Here is a 15,658-nt window from a genome sequence, read left to right as displayed (position 1 = left end):
AAATGTAGACGAGCTTGCAATTACTCGAATTGTTTGCTACATTTTAGATTGAAGAAGTTTGAAGTGGACTATACTAGGCATCAACTCAGCAAACACAGTGGTCGAAATATAATTTACCTGAAGGACTCAATTTTTTTAGTAAGCCACACCTTTCGAGTGGTTGACAGGCGGCATTTGGTTGTCAATGTCATACATGTCAGGCGACTGACAGATGTCAGTTTTTAATGAAAAATGTCCGATTGAATTGAAAACTTCCGTTGTTAAATAGAATAAATTCATTTCAATGGACTTTTTAACGCATTCAATAACTACAAATATCCTAGTTACGTAGCGCCAAGATAAAATGTTTATAAAAACTGAGATATTTAAAGCTATTTCATTCAGAAAACCTGCAACGCTACCGTTATCGTATTGGTTGTTAGTGGTTGCAAGATTCGTTTTGACTTTACTGCCGCAGTTGGGCTACATACATCCTGATGAATTCTTTCAAAATGTTGAAGTTATTGCAGGTAAGGGATAGTCATGTTTAACTAAATCTAATGTTAGATTTTTATTTACCCTGTGTTAACCATTTATGACTTGTAACTTATAAATATAGTAAATTTATTTTTTAAATGTAGTTCATGAAGTTTAACAAAAACCATTGTCTTGTTTAAAGTCTGTGTATTGTGTTCTATACAATTTTATTTACATTGCATAGAATCAATAAGTGAGTTAAATAACATACATTCAAGTACTTATGAATTTTGAAATTTTTTAGGTGATGTCTTCACAATCGATGTTGCCAGAACATGGGAGTTCAATCCAAAATTTCCAATCAGAAATATGTTTGTACCAAAGATGGTGCTTGGAATACCACTACAGTTCATTCGTATCTTAAACCCATATGCAAAAGCCTATTTTAACATTGATTTACAAACACCATATTACCTGTTAACCATACCGAGACTTTTCATATGTCTCCTTTCTCTGATTAATGATTATTGTTTGTACAAAATATGTATTCTCTATGGTCAAAATTTTCGGAATAGACTGAAAATATTTGCAAGTTCATATGTTGTGTTTGTCTATTGTTGTAGAAGCTTTTCCAATACTTTTGAAATGATTTTCTTCTCCTTATTACTTATGTTAGTTGCTGAATGCATGTGTATATCAGATAAAGTTATCTATCATGATGAATTTCTGACTGAGAAATACAAACAGGCAGAAACTCCAGTGGAGAAAGTTAAAATTTTTAAACTTAAGACACATTTGCCAGAACATTCCTTGAATAGGGTATTTCTTCTTGCAAGTTTAGTTGTAATTGGTATATTTAACCGTCCAACGTTTATTTGTTTTGCTTTTGCTCCAGTTTTTTTCTGGTTACACAGAGGATTGGGTTCCAAAGTTGTTGGTTTTAAAGATTTTCACTTTAGGATCTTTACATTCATGCTTTGCGGCGTACCAATGGCGCTACTGCTTATATTAGTTGACTCTTGTTACTATGGTTACCTGACAAGTGCGGATGTCGAATCTCTGAAGCTGTCGTGGGACAATTGGGTCGTTACACCACTAAACTTCCTAAGATATAACATGGATACAAGGAATCTCAAGGAACATGGGCTGCATCCTCGTTGGCTGCATTTAGTTGTCAATATACCACTATTATTCAATGTTTTGGGAATATTAGCTTTCATCACTCTATCTGGCAACACTTACAGGTAATTTTAATTTCTATATTTGAATACCCAATTTAAAGTCTAATGTAGTAAGATTTCTTAAGATTCAATTTAGGTTTACAAAAGAATCTACAAAGAACAATGAAGAAAATGGTATTGTTAATTTAATTTATTATGCTAATTACGAAGAAAATAAAATACACATGACAATCCATTGTTATGTAAACTGTTTTGTGTTCTCATTCACAATTGTTGAATAAGGTATTGTTTGCCATATTTAGAAAGAATTGCAGATAATAAAAATAAAAAGTTATTACAAGTACATAATTGAACAAATATTACTTAAGAGTATTTAGTACTAACAATCGCCTGCATCTCCGTCTGCAGGGAAATAAAACAATACTTAAAAATGTGTTTTTCCAGACTATGCTTTACGTCTAAGCCAAATTTTGGCTAGATCCTTTTATCCATTCTGGAGATGACTAACAAACTTCCATCTATCTAATCTATCGCATTTATAATATTAGTAACATATAGTTTACTATTCTTGTTCCAGATTCATCCGTGGACAGTACAGTAAATTGCCAAGAATACAAAGTATTACAGGGCTGATGCTTTTCTCTCTGATAACCCCTGTCGCATTACTTTCGTTGATTCCACACCAAGAGGCAAGGTTCATCATCCCAATATTAATTCCACTAATTTACCTTTACGGGAATCATCTTCATCCCAACGAAGCTGACACAACGATAAAACGAAGTGTAAAGAATACTCTATGCTATACTTGGTACATAATTAACATTTTACTAACAATGTTTTTTGGATTTATACACCAAGGTGGAATTATACCTTTCAGTAATACTTTGCATCAGGAAATTAAAAGTTATTACGGAGTCCATACGCATGTAATAACAACACACAGCTATAGTATACCTAGCTATTTGTTACAATTGGAAAGTACTACAAAACTTTGGAAGGATAAAAATACAGGTCGCAAGTACAGATTGACTCCGACAACATTCATTTATAAATATGGTTCATTACCAATAGAGGATCTGTTTATTAAAATAGATGAAGTTTTAACCGATGCTGAAATGTTGCTACATAAATATAAAAGACAGTACAGATTTTATATCGCGTCTCCATGCTCTTTGGAAAAAGAAATCCGTGCAGCGTCCAGAATGTACACTTATATAGATATAGAACACGAATTTTCATACTACCCCCACTTTTGTACGGAAGCTTTCCCGAAATTTCCAAGCAGTAGGGATCAATTCTGTTTTGAAAGTAATGTCTTAAGAAATGAATCTCAGATTGTTGATTTAGACTTTTTCCAACGAATAACTTGTTTTCTAAAGAGATTTTGTCTTAGAATTTATCGCGTAAGGCCTTCAAATTATAAAATATAATGCACCGCCTTTATGATATGTTAAGTATTTTTAAATAATGATTTCAAAGATCTGAAACAAAAGACATGTTTGTGCGCTTTACACGCATTTTATTTTTAGTTGTACGTATTATGGTATGCTATATTAAATTGCTCAATTGTTTTTGTTTAACTTTATGTTATGAATATCCTTTTATCATAAGTGCCATTTTTGTTCATGTTGTTACAACATCGTCGTAATTATTTTACCAAATAGTGGTAAATATCTTAAGTATTTAAGATCCTAAACAGTCATTTTCAATCTTATATTTAGAGCTGGGTGTAATAAATTTGAAATCTGTTAAAAGACTTTTTGTTAAATACTGTAAATGTAAAATTAAATTTAATTGTGAGTTCATCAATTATTAATTTACTAAATTAATTTTTCCAGAAATAACTTAAATTCAACCTAAATACACTTTATGAATACGTTGTCACCACAAATGTTTAATATTTAGTTTTATTTTACTGTGATGCAAAATTTGCAGAAATCTTGTACACCGTGTACCAAAGATGATTGTAAAATATTTCACAAAAGTAGTGTTGCTTACATTTGGTTATTATATTACACTACAATAAAGATATGCAATGCTTGAATTTCTTTTCTTTTCTGTCATCTACAACTTACGCTTGGGATAAATAAGGAGAAATGAAAGTGCTAAGGTAAAATTAGTGCTTAAACATTTTATAACAACAGTTTTCAGGGCTTACGCAAAATCAAAAAAGGAAAATAACAACTCGTCAAACCACGAAACGCATTCATGAGACCTTAAATAATGAGGATTAGACAGTGGGGCATATCTAGCGGATTTAACAACCATATTTTTTATTGTCTGGTAGAATCTTTGAAATTGTGTAGGATTTTACATTTTGTACGATGGTAACACTGCCTTTAATTGTCGGTTTGACGTTTGACAGCTGGTTAAGAGAAAATTTTAGTTTCGATCCGAAGATTCTTCTCCGTAATTATATCGTTGTCGTGAATTAAATAATAAATATAAACTTTAGCAAACTCTTACTATAGTATCAGTTATTACATCTAAAACATTTAACAGCAGAAGGAAAGCGTCGTGCTATTAAAAATGGTTTTACAAGAAGACGCTCAGAAGAAGTTTGAGATGACCCAAGATCTGGTGAAAATTTACGAATGGTTGTTGAATATGTATATGTTGGTAAGTATTCAACATAAACTTCATTAAATTACAATGTTAAATGCGGGCTTTTATATATTTTTTTCGAATCTGATAAAGATATGAAAATTTTCTCTAGAATGTGAATAGAATGTGCGCAAGTCTAAAACGTGACCTGATAATTTATAATCAATATAAGTAAGAATCTATTTTTGTCCCTTGTGGCTTTGTATATAATATAATGTACATACATATGTAATTATTTAAGGACTATCAAAATTTTTTGAGATAAATATTGGTCATATTACATATAATTAATGTACTTTATATCTGATTAATCCAACCCGCAACTACGCCCGCGCGGTATTACAAAAATGACTAAGTAAGAGACTCTTCCAGATTGCTCTACATCTGTCTCCATATTCATGGAGATCCATTCAGTCATTCTAGAGATATTCCTCACAAACATCCAACCATCTATAATTTCGCATTTATAATAGTGTTGATATATAATACATACATTCCAGGACTTTTACGTTGACCATCAATGGAGTACTCTTCCGGCATCGTGGAATGAAAGTCTTCAGACTATGGATCCCGAAGATTTGGGAACCTTACTCTCAGGTGCACCAATAAAACATATGCTACCATTATCCTTGTTATCCCTAGTTAAATGTGCCCACACGCTAAGCATATCTCGGAAAATGAACTATAAAACTAGAATTATTGAAGACTTTCCACATTCAGAAGTTGCTAATAATCCCAAATTAAAGAATCTGTTTTTAAAACATGTGAAATTAAAGAAAAGGCACGAGATAAATTTAATGGCTGAAATTGTTAATGAAACAGCAAAATTAAGTAATTGCGGAGCTGTTCTGGATTTTGGTTCTGGGCTCGGCCATCTTATGCGGGTTTTGAGTTACAAATATGATTTATTTACAATGGGCATAGAATCTCAGTCACAATTAACAGAGCAAGCTAGGTCTGTACAATTTACCATTAATAATAAAAAATTAATTGGTTTTTTTTTTTAAGATATATGTTTTCACTAGTTGCCAGTATTCTCCACATAACGGAAGCTTTCATATTTTCTTTTTTTTTTTAATAAAATATTTGGTGATAACTAAATATTACTTGTTCCAGGACTTTCGACTTGGAACTAGAGTACACAGCAAAGAAGCATCTGTCAGAAGAGTTGATGTCGAAACTTAAAAGACCAACACATATAAACTTAACACTAACATCTTCTGAGCAGTTGCTTCAGCTGCCTTTAACTGCTAATATAACTGAGTATGGCTTAATCGGTCTTCACCCGTGTGGTGATTTAGGACCACTATTGCTTAAGCATTTCATTAACTGCGAAAAAGTTAAGTTTATTTGCATAGTAGGTTGTTGTTATATGAAATTATCTTGCGATATCGAACCTTATGGATACCCTATGAGTGAATATGTTAAGAATTTAGGAAGTAAACTGACTTTTACAAGCAGGGAGATAGCTTGCCATGCTATTGAGACATACGCTGAAAGGCTGATGAAGGGAGAATATGAGTATTTGAAGGTAAGTGTAGTTAAAAAATACAAATTTATTGCTAAATAAACATTACAGATATTGAAAATAAATTAGTATTAGTAGTAGATATTTTATATCTATACATATAATAAAATTGGAGTGTCTGTTTGTAATATCAACTGAAAAATTCCAGATTACGGGAAAATGTATTTACGTTGCTGATATCAAAAATTGCATTTAAAATTTTTTGTCTGTCTGTTTATTTCGGCTAATCTCCGAAACGGCTGGGCCCATTTCGACCGGAGTTTCACATAGACGGCCATATTATATGTTACCTTTTTATCTTAATACTAGCTGTTCCCCCTGCGGCTTCATCCGCATGAAATTATGAAAGTTTTATTTTATTGCTCACATTCGTCAAATTATTAATAGCAAATGTCAAAATGACATGACATACCTGGATAATCTTACTTTCTGGATGTTGGCAGCAACTTATGGTCTCTTTCCCACATTAGGCTTTTTATCGAAAATATTTACCCTCTAAGTTTAATGCGTAAAAATATATAGGCTAAAGCGTGACGTAAGTGTAGAGCTTTTTAGTAGAAAAAAGAATTATGCTGTAATTGCTGACATCTTAGGCAACAAAGTGTGTGTTTACGCTTTTTTTATAATAGTATAGATTGCGCGGATGAAGACGCGGGCAACAGTTAGTAGTAAATATAAGTATATGTCGGAGTTGGGTCTTTCTCCCCGACATCATTGCTACCGAGTCTTGGTTTCGTGGGCGTCATTTGGGTGAAGTGCGAGCATTAAAACACTAGAGACACGGATTAACACAATATATTTCGGAATCTACAGTTATCACATAGCAAATCAACAAGCAAGACCGAGCAGTGAGTTCAAAGCACCAATCTTTAGACACTACCAACAAACAAACGATCCAACTCGATCCGTTTCTATTTCAAAAAGGTCCCATAAACACTATCGAACTGCCTTATAAAGATGGCGCCTAGACCTCACTCAAGCCAAGTGCTCTGCTCTGATTGGTCTTTACTTAATTTGAGATTACAATGTTATTTAGTCCAAGAAAAACGTAACTAGTAAAGTAAAATCGAATTAAAAGTTATTAGGAGCTTTTACAATTTCAATAAACATTAAATATTGCATACAATTCGTAAACAGTAATTCATTAGACAATGGCTACTTAACAACTTCCTATTTTGACTATAATCACAAATTTGTTATCAAAAAATATGCTTTAGGCATTATAACAAAATAGAAGTTCGTAATTAAATTAACTTAAGATTTACAAAAGGTGTTTACATGATAAAGAGAACGTTAAGCGTTATAATACAATCAACAAGCAACTCCTTCAATGATTTCCTCCGACATATATATAAAGTTAAATTTCAGATCCACGCGTTCAGGGCGGCTTTGGAGAAGATCTTAGTGGAACATGATCCCGCATTGAAGCACTCCCCTGTCCGCAGCATTAAACATTCTAATACCATGACTTTTGACAGGTATACATTTTTATCTCATCATACTAATATTATAAATGCGAAAGTTTAGATGGATGATTGTTAGTTTGTAGCCTAAATTGCTGAATTTAATTTGGCATAAATGTAAGGCACAGTCTGGAAGAACACATAGGCAACTTACTTTTGATTTCTTAATACCACGCGGACGGAGTCGCGGGCGAAAGCTCGACTTTTGAATAAAAAACAAAGTTAGGATAAGATTCTTTATTATAAAACTAGGTACAGTTGTTTTTGTGTGATATTACAATAGACAGAATGCTCATTATGTTTGAATTCTACATACTATGTTTCGTCCCCGTGGAATTGAGAAAAAAGTAAATAACCTATGTGTTCCAAGATTGATACCATATCTGTACCAAATTTCATATCCGTTTAGCTGTTGACTAAACTATCGTACAACTGTTGTTTCGCAACCAATTCAACTGTTTAGTTGCACAACTAAAAATCGAGTGGATGCACCTCCATATAATCTCATAGGAATCAAAGCGCGAAAAGTTGTGCGATTGTGTTCTTAGTTACTGTAGTGCCGCGCTGTCGCGTCTGCACGTGTGTCTGTGCGCGGAGGCGGTGTCCGCGGGACACGACTGCGTGTCTCGATGGAGGCACGTTGTACTGCTCTACTCGCTGCGGCTGCTACTCGCCCCCGCTGTAGAGACACTAGTGCTACTCGACAGGATGCTCTACGTACTAGAACATGGTAAGTATTACTGCCCACAGCTGCCCCATGCCAGTAAAGTAAGCCAGTGCTCAATTTCCGTATACAATAGCATGTCTCAAGTATGTTACTGTCTAATTGTTCCAGCCATATTTAAACTAAAGTTTATTTTTTTACGTTTCAGTAATGAGAAATAAAATGAATTTTAAATGTTTTATAAATTTCTTTATTAAATTAAAACACGTAAATTGAATAAATACATTTTTGGTATACAAATTATGTACAGATAGCTTTACACAAGAAAACATTGATAGTAAAGCAAGACTAGATATTTTTGGCACTTACAAATAATAATAAATATTAAGGTACTTTAATGCTTGAAACTATAGTAATCATTCAAAAGTTCACTTTAAAACTATAATCAATTCGAATAATGTGCAAAAATATTCGAATATAACTTTGAAGATTCAGATTTTAATACTGTGTTACTGACCCTACCTTTTACGATTTGACAGTTATGACGTCACAATATGGCGCGTTCATACACAATCTTATAGGTAACTTATTTTTAATTTTTGGTATTATGTTAAAATTGTTCCAGGTCTTCAGTGCGAGATTCGGCCAGTATTCGATCCGAAAATATCACCCCGCAATCATATAATCATCGGTAGAAGAATCTAGTTGTTTCTTGTTATAAAACTATATGTATGCTATTTTCATCAAATATAATCTATACTTAAAATTATTATGCTATTTTATTTTTATACCACAAAACATACATAATTATATGATTATATTTTAGAATTATTTCTAGAATTCTGACCTATACATTAAGCAATTATTTTGTGCCACCTTAATTCAAAGTGAAGTTTTATTTGAATAATTTACAATAAAACTACTTTTCATATCCAAAGTTGTGATAGTATTTTCCTAACCTAAAAATGAAATTAAAATACACAGACGTATTCTAGATTTATCAAAAGATTTTAAAGGGCATTGCATTGCGATTGAGACGGAGGCAATCACTTATTAGTACTCATTATAACATGAGCTATAGACGAGCGCAGACGTCTGTCGTGTTTATTATCGAGCTAGTACTCACGGACATTACCAGCTATCTTAAGATAAAAAATATAGATCACTTGACTAGGAATGAGGTAATAAGTTTGTTTTTTCTTAAAAGAAGACTTAAAGTTACGAATTCCTAACTAGACTCATATATATTCCATAAACGCTGAATAAAAATGACTTACTAATTCTAATTTGCACGCATATTTGTCACGTTGTAGCCGTGTTTGATACAAGCCCACATGCACACCCTTTTATAAACAATCGAAACTTGTAAATAAGAAATTCTAAATACACTTGATTAAAAAATACCCTTACAAAATGGTGTTCTGGTTATTAGGATATATTAATTTGATGCACAGTAAGGTAAGATACTTTATGAAATATGCAGGAGTAGAATTGGAACAGTCTTGCCAGTCGAGTCTCACGTATTCGACGAAAAGATGATTTATAAGAGAATTCCTTCATCATTTAGATTTGAGTGATGTATTTTGGGGTGTATGTGGTGTAGCGAGCACTCAGCACTGCATGTATACTGTGCGGGTGAGTGCGGCGGCGCGGGCGGCGCGGGCTGTGCGTGCGGGCACGTGGCATCAGGCGGTGGCGGGGGCGCGCGGTGGAGCGGGCAGCATGGGCGCGGGCTCGTCCTCGCTGTCGTCGGAGTGCACGCGTGTGAACCGCCGCCGGTCCAGCAGACGAAGCAACTTGAACTCCCCGCGTCCGTACTCCCAGCGACGACGCGCCGCGCATTTACGACCTGCAGTTGATTATTGTACAAAAATTATACCTCTATTTGATCCAACGCTGAAAGTGACTAGAGGCATGTAATTTTTTGTAAATGGCGACCATTACGATGAATGTGAGTGAAATTGTTAATAAGGGTAATTTTTGGTTCGCATGTTTTTTTCCAAGGTCTAGTACAGACATGTACAGTCACCTTCGTTCGCGTTGTTGTAGTTATAGAAATGTAAACTATTTTAATTATTAAAATATTTTAATAACAAAATTAAACTTCTTTTTCTTTATCAAATCTTTTTCAGCCAATCAGTACAAATTTCTGTTAAAAGACCTACCATTACTTAACTTGCAAACTTTTCGTAAACGTAAATTTACTATCCTCATTTGATAATTATCCTCGGTTTGTGCATTGCCGCTCCCCTAGACTTCATCAAAATTAGCAAGTGGCTACTAAAAGCTAAAGAAACAAGAAATTCTTACCAGATTTCAGTTCGGATGACAAAACATAAAACATTAAAAAAATTAAAGTGCGAAAGTGATAAAGGTGCAATAAAAATAAAAAGAAAACAAAGCTGCTTCAAAATAGTATATTTTTCAATAATACAATTGTCACATCTTACAAATTACAGAAACATAAAAATAAATGAGAAATAAACAGTGCAAAACAAATCACAACAGATAAATAAAATAATAAAATGACAATTAAGGCTAAAAAGAAATCACTTTAGAACCGGACAAAAAACATACAAAAATAAATCAGATCAAAGACTTCAGATCAGATGAAAATTAAATTAAATATTTGTGACGTTTCAGAAACCCATAGAATAGTCTTAAAGTAAACTAATCGCAAGATTCAACTGCCGAATAACCTGTACAAAAATAATTAGATTTTTTTTAAAGTGGAATGAAAGAGATGGCAATATAAATCATATACCAGTAATTCAGCAGTAAAAACACGATGATGTTCAAAACACATTTACAAAGATCACAGGAAGTCAAAATATGTATGCATTTACTTTTTACTGATCATGTTAAATTTATGTACCTCGATTCCTATATACTAAAAGTTTATACTAAAAATAATTAGTGAAATAACAGTGTGACCTCTGCAGAAAAAACCTCCATAAAAAAATCACAATTTTTTTTGTGAATGTATCACCAGTGAGTACAGCGTAAAACTAGTAAAACTAGTTGACTGTCTCTGACATAGTTAACTTCAATATTGCACACGAAAAAATATTTATACACTGGTAAAATAAATAAAAAAGTTCTCTCTAATACATATAACTTCTTCGTAAAAAGACATGATCTAAAGACGACAGATATCTCTGTTTTAAATATAAAGTGTTTTGATATAACGAATGTGTGCAAGATGTACATTATATAAAAAATAAAACACTACTCTTGTTGCTTTATAAAATCTAAAATTGGACTAAAGGGAAAGACCTAATTAAACTTAATATAATTAAATAAATATGTAAGTCTTATTTTGTTCAGTACGAATTAAATAATGAAACTATTTTCATAATCTATTAAATAAAGGGTATATACTGTTTAGTGTATAGATATAATTTTAAAAATTAATTGTAAACCTACCAAATTAAAATTATCTATAATAGTAGCAAAAAACTATACTATATACTCATATTCACTGGAATGTATTATTACAAAACATTTTATTTTATCACATCGTTATAAAATGTATTATTTTTGTTAAATTATTATTCATATGCATAGAATATTAAAACTTACTTCTTATCACAATTCCTTTTGATGGTTAGCGATTTATAACCAAGTACCCAATCCTTTCAAGTAAATGCTACAATATTTCGTATCTGGCCATTTACATTGTACAAGACAGTGGCTCAGTGTACTTGAGGCGAGTGTACAGTCAGCTACGTTCGCGGTAGTCGAGTTACAGAAAAAATCGTTTTAGCGTGTGTAGTGAGTGCATATGTGTAATTACTGCACGAGGGGCTCAGCCTCCACCTCCTTACCGCGGTTCCTGGCGCGCAGCAGGGCGAGGGCGCCGAGGGCGAGCAGCGCCGCGCCCACCGCGCCTAGCGCTGCGCCCATGGCCCCCGACACCGCGCCCCACGTGCCCACCGCGCCCATCGACACTGCGCTAGACCCTGACATTTCTGCCCACACATACAACCAAGTTATTACTAGTTAAAGTGGCAGATCTAAGAACATAACACAAATAATGTGTGAAAGATGACAAAGTGGAAAAAACATATGACAGTACATTGAAAGGCGAAGAAGAAAGCGTTGTGCCTCCACGACTTGAACTGCGACTAACAACATAGTATTAAAACAGATCAAACATGCTTCCTAATGTGACAAGTGACGTCACAATACATAAGATATAGCTGAAAGTACAATGAAAGCAAATAGAACTTAAAAACACCATTCACCAAAGCATATTTCAAACGAATCTAATTAGAATTTAGTTATGGAAAATTGATTCATAAATTTTACATTATGATATTTATTACACTCGGACAGGTTTCATAGTTTAAACACGTAGAATATCATATAGTAAGTGTAACATTTTTTTTTATTCATTTAATTTTTCTGTTCTATAAGTCTTAACGATTTTTTATTTTTAGTCTTATTTAAGACTTTAAGAGGTTGAATGATATAAATCATTGACTTCTACATTAAAGCCACATAAGAGCTTACATTAAAAAAATCCTGCATTTAAATTAAATACGCGAGAACTTTTTTATTTACTTCATTAGTATACTTAACCAGTATTAGTTACAAACTAAAATATCATTAAACACAAAGAACAAGGGATTTCAGTGAAATGAAAACATGTAACGTGTCATAGCATCACTGACCGACGGTGGCGGTGGGCTTGGCGCGCGGCGCGGTGTCGGAGGCGTTGCGCGGCGTGTCGTCCACGAACTTGCAGACGCGGTAGGGGTCGAGCTCGGGCACGAAGAGGCGCGCGCCGTCCGCCGACACGGCCACGTCGTGCGGGTTGGAGAACTTGCCCGCGGGCGCGAACGTGCCCACCAGCCGCCCCGACTCGTACTCCAGCACGTAGCCGCGCACCGGCGCGCCGCCGCTCGGGCCGTTCACTACGTACAAACGACCGCCTGCGGACGATATTATCTATATTTCTCTATTTCCAAACCAATACGACTTAGGTTTCTTCAAGAAGCGAGCCTACAATTTCCTCAAAGACCAGCAACGCATCTGTAGTTTCTCTAGTGTTGCGGATGTCGGATGTCGGATGTGCGGATGGGGTCGTTCAACCATCTAAAGTTTCTTATTTATAACATAAATAAGATGCTAACGATTAGATTATAGTTAATACGTAACGAGAAATATTTGAAAATGTGAGACGATAATAAGTTGAAGGCTGCTTACCATGTACGGGCGCGTAGGCGACGCTGAAGAGCCGGTCTCCGATGAGCCAGCTGGAGTAGGCGGCGAGGTAGGTGCCGTTGTCGGCGCGGAAGCACGCCACGCGGCCGCGCTCGCGGTCCGCCGCGCACACCGCGCCGCGCTCCTCCGCCAGCGCCAAGGCGTGCGGCACTTTGAACACGAACGGGGAATCCCCGTACCCTGTTGTGTATACACACTAAATATCTACTCAAATCAAGGGTTTAATAGTGGAACACTGATTCTTTGTATTCAAACAGTTTTGAAGCGCCAACAGCCTAAAAGTTTCGTGTATGGACTACCGATCTTGCGGTCGAGGGTTCGAATCCCACCATTCGAGACTATTGTCGTGAACCATATCCTAGAGCAAACATTGATCTTAGTTGGAATGGTTGAAAGAAATGTTTTGTGACAATTATCTATGTATACCTGATAAGGTGTAATTAAAAGAAAATCCCTAAATCGAGTGAATTTTACAGTAACGTGATTTAAAATTACAAAAAAATATTTTACCCAATAATACTTATACTAAACATTCAATATGTAGCTATAGAAGTTTATTGCGTACGTTTCCCCCACTGCAGTATCCGCGTGCCGTCGGGTGCAAACTTTATGATCCTAGTGTTGCAATAGCCATCTGCTACAAAGAACTCCCCACTGGACATCACCGCCACCGCGCTCGGCTTGCAGAAGTGGCTCTCATCGTCGCCGGGCACGAATCTAGTTAAGAAAAGTCTAAGTAACTTAATCCTGAATGAAGGTTAATTTCGTTCGCAAAGCAATTTTTGTAACTGGAACACCGCAAATTAAGCTGACTGTACCTAGTACTTAATTTAGTATATCAATTTAACATTTTAGGTATTTTAATATTCCATATTTATAGACTCCAATAATTAATATGATGTATTATTTAATAAATAAAAAAAATTTAAACCCACTTCTCTCCGAGCACCATAGCCGGTTTGTCCCGCTGGTCAGGTGTGAACTTGAAGACCTGATGTAGAGCCACATCAGTCAACCACACATTACCTACAGCATCAACTGTGATACCATGAGGCATGTAGAAGCTATGAAATGTAAAAAAAAATTGAAATAAACATATTAAAATCCTAATTTCTACTAACAGTTTTTACTCAAAGCAGGACAGTAAAAGTAGTAAATAGTAGATATGTGGCTACGAAATTATTTTTTTTGTACAATTACAATAATTCACACAATCACACGATAAAAAGTACTGGTTAAAATATAAAAAAGGTAGTATGGTTAAAGGATAAAAAGTACTGGGAAAATCAAATAAAAAGTTAGCATTTTTGAATGATACTGTACATGTTAATTACAAGGCTAAAACATAAACATAAACAGAAACAAGTGACATTTATAAAATACAAAAACCTGATTAAATATTATTATACTATATAAACAGGAATTAAAGGCAGTTTTGTTTTAAAGTACAATGTACATATAAATAAGTACTACATTTGTACATTTACAGCCTATTATTTGAGTTTTTTTTTTTATAATTAACATAATAAGTGCCATCATGGTGTTATGACACATCAATTAAATAATATGTTGCATTGTAGTAAAGAATAGAAGCAACTAACCAAAATACTCACAGATTTTTTCCCCATTTATCAACCAATTCTCCAGTGTCATTTATCACCAGGATTGTTGGTTCTGGTATAGGCTTTTCTCCAATACCATTGTACACATTTCTATCACTAAATGTACTGGCGCCCCATATGTTAGGCCCACGATGGAACACTAGAAGTAGACCGGAGTTGTCCAAAGCAACTCCAGATACTTGACCCATAGTAATAGATGCATCTGGCCAGTTTTCCACCCATTTTGGTTCTAAAATTTTATTTTTGATAGTTTAAAAGTTCATCATTAATTTTAATTTATTCTTTAAACTTCAACATGTTTTTTTATAACTACTTTGGATATAAAATATACGAAAAATACGAACCATGTTCTAACTTTTCTATTGCTGCAGCAAATTGAGGCTGATGATGTTCGTACAAACCATAGTAATCATTCACAGGTACCTAAATTAAATTTAAATTTGATTAAACTTCCGTAATAGCATAACAAAATTTTTATTCCAATTTATTTCCTTACCCTTCGTGCTGAAGTGTAGATAAAGTTTAACACTAATACTAATACAATATTTACAACATTCGATACACCTGTACATGATAGAGATTTCATCGTAAGTATATTTATTATTTAAACCTTATAAATATTTAAAATGCAGTTTCTTAAACATCAACAAGTAAATGAATTCTTATCAAATTTTATCATGACTGACGTTTGGTGACGTATGCGATTTAGTGTTGCCTGCGTTGAATCGGGTTTCCTTTTAATATTCGAAAGTGTCCTTATAATAATCGGCAGTTTTCGGTTAATAGAAAATTCTCCTTTTAATAATATGAAAATCTGATAGTACAAAGGGATATCCTTTTTATGATTTGGATATTTATATTGTATGATAAAAACTCGTAAGAATTTTAGGGTATTATTAAATAGCATAACG

The 15,658-nt window shown here is 34.1% G+C and overlaps 3 protein-coding genes across 4 annotated transcripts; 2 read left to right on the top strand and 1 right to left on the bottom strand.

The window, feature by feature from the left end:
• Positions 1–200: 200 nt before the first annotated feature.
• On the top strand, positions 201–3,666 carry LOC106099343 (GPI mannosyltransferase 4). The gene is made up of 3 exons (XM_013277865.1): positions 201–509; positions 761–1,700; positions 2,215–3,666. The coding sequence occupies exons 1-3, from the start codon at positions 344–346 to the stop codon at positions 3,065–3,067; spliced, it is 1,959 nt and encodes a 652-aa protein (XP_013133319.1). The 5' UTR covers positions 201–343; the 3' UTR covers positions 3,068–3,666.
• A 322-nt stretch (positions 3,667–3,988) lies between these two features.
• LOC106099358 (protein RRNAD1) lies at positions 3,989–8,666 on the top strand. 2 transcript variants are annotated; one of them, XM_013277884.1, is made up of 6 exons: positions 3,989–4,256; positions 4,742–5,196; positions 5,358–5,772; positions 7,138–7,247; positions 7,790–7,962; positions 8,522–8,666. In XM_013277884.1, the coding sequence occupies exons 1-6, from the start codon at positions 4,167–4,169 to the stop codon at positions 8,599–8,601; spliced, it is 1,323 nt and encodes a 440-aa protein (XP_013133338.1). In that variant the 5' UTR covers positions 3,989–4,166; the 3' UTR covers positions 8,602–8,666. The 2 variants fall into 2 exon arrangements, with proteins under 2 accessions (XP_013133338.1, XP_013133337.1); XM_013277883.1 differs by having other exon boundaries at positions 7,781–7,962.
• A 1,648-nt stretch (positions 8,667–10,314) lies between these two features.
• Positions 10,315–15,449, bottom strand: LOC106099339 (peptidyl-alpha-hydroxyglycine alpha-amidating lyase 1-like). Its single transcript, XM_013277861.1, has 8 exons — positions 15,244–15,449; positions 15,092–15,170; positions 14,739–14,976; positions 14,061–14,189; positions 13,691–13,842; positions 13,108–13,305; positions 12,573–12,833; positions 10,315–11,867 (listed from the first exon to the last, which is right to left on the bottom strand). Exons 1-8 carry the CDS (start codon positions 15,331–15,333, stop codon positions 11,689–11,691), a joined length of 1,326 nt encoding a protein of 441 aa, XP_013133315.1. The 5' UTR covers positions 15,334–15,449; the 3' UTR covers positions 10,315–11,688.
• Between the last annotated feature and the right edge of the window lie 209 nt (positions 15,450–15,658).

The sequence above is a fragment of the Papilio polytes genome, unplaced genomic scaffold, assembly GCF_000836215.1.
Source record: "Papilio polytes unplaced genomic scaffold, Ppol_1.0 DF824135.1, whole genome shotgun sequence".
Taxonomy (NCBI): domain Eukaryota; kingdom Metazoa; phylum Arthropoda; class Insecta; order Lepidoptera; family Papilionidae; genus Papilio; species Papilio polytes.
The sequence above is the reverse complement of the archived record's forward strand: the minus strand, read 5'-3'. Positions and strand labels throughout refer to the sequence as shown.